General features: G+C 48.7%; 1 protein-coding gene and 1 non-coding gene across 4 annotated transcripts in view; both read left to right on the plus strand.

Moving 5' to 3' along the window:
- Nucleotides 1-3,313, plus strand: part of BUD23 (BUD23 rRNA methyltransferase and ribosome maturation factor) — an 11,830-nt gene extending 8,517 nt beyond the window's left edge. For 2 of the 3 annotated variants that reach the window (XM_006154973.3, XM_027774389.1), the window contains 2 exons: nucleotides 2,802-2,891; nucleotides 3,027-3,313. In XM_006154973.3, the coding sequence (XP_006155035.1) occupies nucleotides 2,802-2,891; nucleotides 3,027-3,081 (145 nt within the window). In that variant the 3' untranslated portion in view covers nucleotides 3,082-3,313. Of the gene's footprint in view, nucleotides 1-624; nucleotides 722-2,801; nucleotides 2,892-3,026 lie in introns of those variants that run through there. The other variant, XM_014590311.2, reaches the window with a different exon arrangement.
- On the plus strand, nucleotides 2,221-2,342 carry LOC114009001 (small Cajal body-specific RNA 20). The gene has a single exon (XR_003550486.1).
- Nucleotides 3,314-5,828: the final 2,515 nt, after the last annotated feature.

Here is a 5,828-nt window from a genome sequence, read left to right on the forward strand (position 1 = left end):
TGAACCGACCCTACTCCGAGTTAGTCTAAGTTACTACCGCCCTGGATCTGAGCAGCAGCCTACCTTGTCTCTGTCTTTAGTCTTTGCTTCTTTCAGTTTATTTTCTGCACATGCAAGACTATTTTCCTTCTCACTTTTTTCAATAATGTAAATTAGAGCTTGTCATTTCTCTGTTGAATGTCTTCAGTTGAGTTCCTTTCACCCTTATTTTCCTTAATGCCTTTTTTTGCTCTAAATCATGTATGTTGTTTACTTGGTTGTTACTTGTATCTCCAACTAGAAGGAAAGGTTTGCAATATTTTTGAATAATTCATTATAAGCTAGTGAAGGTTTTATCTTTTTTCCCCAGCATCACCTTCTCAGAATAGATCTTTGTGTGTGTGAAGGTTATATCTTAGTTCTGATTGGTGTGAATAATAAGTCTTAAGTAAGGCCCTTAAGACTTGTAAAGAAAAACAGGGAGCAAGTGAATGAGTTTGGAAGGTTCTTCATGAGTACTATGGATTTATGTCATCTGACCCCTTGGTCCTCTGTGGTCATTTCTCTTAGCCTCTTCTAGATATCTTCTACACTAAGATGCCCATCACTTGCTCCCAGTGAGTGGTCCTATCTCCTCCTTTACAGAGAAAGTACATGTTGTTTCACTCCCTCCATGCATCTTAGGATCCCTCTTGTCCTCACACCGGTGTCTGCAGACGACTTGTTCTAACTGTAAACTCCGGTAAGTTGATGACCTGAGCATCCTTCCTCACGTGTTTAAAAAGGGGCTAACATCACCCACTTGGTCAGTGTGTTGAAGAGTAGAGAGTGTGTTTGTGCAGCACCTGGCATGGTATTTGTCATATCCCTTCCCTACATCACCTTTAGGTTCTTTAATTCCTCAGATCAAGTGGAGGGAAGGGGTAGAGGCTGTTTCCTCAATTGCTCTCATGTTTTTGTGTCACCGTGTTTCACCTGGGCATTCCTTCAGCCTTGCTGCTCGGTCTCCCTTGCCACTCTCAGCTGCTTCTCTGGAAGACTTGGTCCCTCTAGCACTTTTCCACTGCTTACCACCACTCTTCTCTTGGCACCTGTGGCTCTGGGGGACATCCCTCCTCCACCTGCTCTCTGATGTCTGTCTTGCTCCTGTGGCTCACATCTTCCCACCTATGGCTCTGGGGGACTTCCCTCCTTCACCTGCTCTCTGATGTCTTTCTCCTTGCTCCTGTGGCTTGCATCTTCCCATACTCTGTCTTTCCCCCGCCCCCCCTTTGTACTCTTAAGGACGCTTTGGTATTGATCTTCCTGCATCTTCAGCCCCCAGTTGGCACCTGTTTCCTGCTTTGCACCTGACCCACCAGCCTCAGGTGTTGAAAGGGAAACTCAGGCCAGTCCATGGTGTGGTAGTTAAGGCAGCCGGATCCCACGTGGCTGACTGTGGTTCAAGTCCCAAAAAAACACACTGGTCATTTGTGTATGTGTCCCCAAAAATCTGAGAGGAGAAATGGAGAAGGGATTGTGTGACCATCCCCCATGGGAGATAATTTTTTAAAAAAGTGTTGGCATACACTCCGGCACTATTTTCTCTGGAGTGTCACCAGGATAATTTGGTTGTACCAGTCCTCTGTCTATTTTCCCTTAACACCCTTCAGTCCTTCCTTTCAGTCTCTCCTTTGCATCCCTGTCTTTCTTGACTCCTGAGTTATGGGCCCTCTTAACTTGCTCTCACGAACCATTGTGTTTCTTGCCCTAACGTTAGGATGGTGGTATGTCATTATGTTGCTGTAAACGTCACTTGTGCCCTCTGCGTACCAAAGGGAAAACAGACTTCTCACTGGGGTTCTGACCTCCATGAACTAGCCCACCCTATACTCATCTCGTCATGTTCATGATTCCAGAGAATCACCCCTTCGGTCTTGCAGTGCCTCCTTTGCATGCATTACCTGGGATTCTGCCCTGACCCCCATCCCTCTGCTGCTTGTGGACATTCTGCTGTCCTTCCTGGCAGCCGCACATGCCTTGCATAGTGTAGTTGGTCCCTTCCATGACCCAGTCATGGGCTTTTGAAGGACAGGTTTGGTCTGTGAGCTCTGTTGAGCAGTCATGGGCCATTCTTGCAGGTGCTCCTTAGTGGTTGAAATTCGGGTGGCAAACGGCCCTCATGTGAATTAAGCTAGGAACAGTTGGACCACAGCTGCCAGGTAGGATGCAGTTTATGATGGCCAGGATCTCTTGGTTCTCTGCCTCTTTTCCCTAAGGCTTTGGGGCATCCCTCCTCCTCAGCTGAGGCTAGAGACCAAGATGAGCTGTTGAGGATCATCCTTCTGCTGCTAAAAGCCGGGCAGCCTTGTTTTCAGACATTGGCGGTTGCTGGGATTTCCCCATGTGCCTCAGGCATGGTGATGCTAGAACCAGACTAGGGCCTTAAGTAGCAGCACTGGACATGAGGCTTTTTTCTTTGGGCTCTCATGAGCTGATCCTGGTCTTGGCCTAGGTTCCCCCCATAGTAGCATACCCTCAGACTGTCCCATAGACAGGATGTATACACACCAACAAGGGGTCACATACTGCAAAGATGCTTGCAAGCGAGTAGGGCCTCTCACCTCTGGTCTGTTAAACAACTGTGTAGGCCTCAGTGGATGTTAGCAGGAAGAGGTGTGTCCAGAGCCTGACTGGATAGTAGAAGGGAAGATGAAACATTTGAAGAAGGGGCATCTAAGGCCTCCTGTCTCGGACGGAAGCTTGCTATTTTTCTCAGACTGGATTAACACAAGTGCCTGCTGGGCAGTTAACTGTCAGCTCATTGCTTTTTCTTGGTGCAGGGTTCCTCACAGGGTTGTGCGGCGTGGGTTGGTGAGAAAGAGCCGGGAGTGGGTGCTGGAGAAGAAGGAGCGCCGCAGGCGGCAGGGCAAGTAAGTTCTGGTGCAGGCCAAGGGGGAGGGGGGCCAGTAGACAGCTGTCATTGCTAAGGGCTTCCCTAAACTTGAAGGGGTCCCAGGGCTTCTCTGTTCTTTGGTCTGAAACAGTTCTGTTATTCCTTCCCACAGGGAGGTCAGACCTGACACTCAGTACACCGGCCGCAAGCGCAGGCCCCACTTCTAAGCAACAGCTATGTCCAGCGGGCCACCTCTGGGGCTGCACAGTGAGAGATGTGTCACCCAGCCCAGCACTTACCTCTGGAAAGTTTTTCTATGTTGAAATGCTTACTTCATCAGCTGACCAAATAGTATTTTAGAAAAGTTCTAAAGTTCTACAAATGTTTTATTCACTAAAAAATGTTTTGAGAGCACTTTATTTTGTTTTAAAAGCAATAAACCACTTTTGTGGAATTCTAGCCCTGGTATTTCCCAATATTGTGATCGTAACCCAGTCGGTGTCTTAGGATTCTTAGTTGGTGGGTCTACGGTATGACTCCTCAGGCGCAGTGAAAGTCTAAAGAACTTAAAAATACAAATGGTTTTGGGACCAGCAGTTAGTGTAACGGCTATGTGACTGGACTCCCACGTAGTCTACCACGGTTCAAGTCCCAGACCCCGTGGCTTGAACTCACGCCAGGTGTGTGTGCGTGCGTGCATGCCCAAGATCCTGAGAGGAGAAGGGATTGCGGTTTGGCCATCCCCCCTGGGGGGGTGATTTCTCGCTTTCTATCTCTCTGTCTCTGTCTTTTTGACGAGTGCACGCGCCCTATAGCGAAAACCTCTCAAAAAAAAAAAACAAAAACGAATGGTGTTTATTTTTGTTTTTTGGGTTTTTTTTAAAGAATTACTTAATTTTATTTATTATTGGGTCATCAGAAAAGTCATGACTTTTTTTTTTTTTAAAACTTTATTTTAATTTGATCAGAAAGGGAGAGAGACAAAAAGTAAGCTACCAGGTCTAGGACTCAAACCACAGTTGGGCATGTGGGAGTCCAGTCCTTAACCACCACACCACCGGCCGGCAGCGTGATCTATTTATCTGTGCAAAAATGTGTCATGACTTTTCTAATGACCCAGTATTTTAATTTGCTATAGGGAATGTGCATGCGCCAGAGGGGTGAGGGTGGGGAGTAAGTAAGTCGCCAGGTCCAGAACTAGAACCATTTATGGCCGTGTGGGAGTCCAGCGTCCTAATCACTGTTCTACCTGCTGGCCCCTTTGTGTTTTAATCATGAGTGAGAGGCAGGTAACACTCGCAACAGGGTCTTTTTCTTTTCTTTTTTTTTTTTTTTTGGTCATTAATGTATTATTTCGACTGGAAACAGAGGGGAAGTGAGAAAGCAAGCCATCAGGTCGGGGACCCAAACTGGTCAGCCATGTGGGAGTCCAGCACCTAACTACCATGCCATCTGCCAGCATCCCCAACAGGGTCTTGATGCCACAATCCATCCTCAACCAGGCCTGGACCATAGGCAAGTTGTTGGGGTACTCGGGGAGGTCTCGACTTGAACTGGGAACCTTCATGTAGATGAGCCTCCTAAGCAGTGTTCTGCTGTGCCATGTCTGGTTCCTGAAAGCATTCTTTTAATCTGCAGCACACAGATTCTTTTCATTTTGGGGCTTATTATGTAATATGTAACTGTTTTAAAACAATATTAAGTTGGGAAGGATGGTGAGGATAAAACATACCAGAGGTACCCTCTGGCCTGAGGCTCTGCCTAAGCTCTGCATTCCCTCAGGTTTGAAGGCATTTCTCAGCCCAGCAGCCCTGGGCTGAACTTGGGTGCTGAGCTGCCAGGTCACCTGCAACCAGTCCAGGATGGGTTGCATCCGGGACCTGTGTCTGTCCATCAATGATCAGCAGGCAGATAAGAGATCTAGTGGTCACATGAGACCTGAGTCAATAGGAAAGTGGATGTAGACCTGGGCATTGTGTTGGTACAGAACAGGCCTCAAGTGTTAAGAATTCAGGGATGAGGGGACAGGTTGGTTGAAGAGCTAAGGCTTAGGGCCCGAGGTTCTAAACCCTATAGTGGGGCATCCCCCACGCAGCAGATTCCAGACTGCCCTTGGTGAAGGCTCTGGCCGTTTCACCTGGGATGAGGGTAGGATTCTCTGGGCCTGTCCTCATAAAAGCCTAAGTGTGTTAGTCACTGAATGGCCCATTTCTGGGGGCTTTTGCCTCAGCCCTTAGTGCCATACGCCCCATCCCAGTTCTAAGGCCGATGCTACAGACAAATCTAGAGCAGAGGCCAGTAACGATACAAATATTTATTCTACATAAAAATCTCACAAAATGGGCAGCTGGTTGTACCAAGACCTTTGGTGAAGGGGGGCGTAGGGGAATGCTGTTAAAGAAGGCAACATGGACAGTGGTCACAGTCACTGGGCAGGAGCAAAGCTGAGGGAAGCTGGGGCGTGCAGACATGGCCCCATCCCCTACTGCATGCGTTTGCATGCACACTCCTTGCCTGTCAGCAAGGAAGGGGGGGTCTTGGAGTGGGGCATGTTTCTGATTTGAGAAGTCCCACGATGGCAGGGAGGAGGGAGGTAGACTCCCTGGCTGGCTGCTGAATACTGCATCCGGGATACCTGACACCCACATGGCACATCAGGGGGCAGCAAGGGCAGGGTGAGACTGCAGGCCTGAAGTGGCATTTACTTCCCAAAGCACAAGAGAGCAGGGACCACTGTCCCAAACATGCAACACTGGCTTGAGGACCTGATAGGGTCTGCCTGGGACCACTGGTAGCCCAGGCTGCAGGCTTTGCCAGGGCAGAGGCCTTCCTTTCATCTGCCTGCTCTGTCTGCCTAGCTTCAAGGGTAGCTAGAGATGGACACCAGCCAGCCTCTTCCAGGGGATCACCTGGGGTCAGACCTAGCCCAGAGGAGTTGCTCCTGGGGCTGTAGGAATGTGGGAAGGGAAAGCGA

Source organism: Tupaia chinensis, unplaced genomic scaffold, assembly GCF_000334495.1.
Source record: "Tupaia chinensis unplaced genomic scaffold, TupChi_1.0 Scaffold000429_1, whole genome shotgun sequence".
Classification (NCBI taxonomy): domain Eukaryota; kingdom Metazoa; phylum Chordata; class Mammalia; order Scandentia; family Tupaiidae; genus Tupaia; species Tupaia belangeri.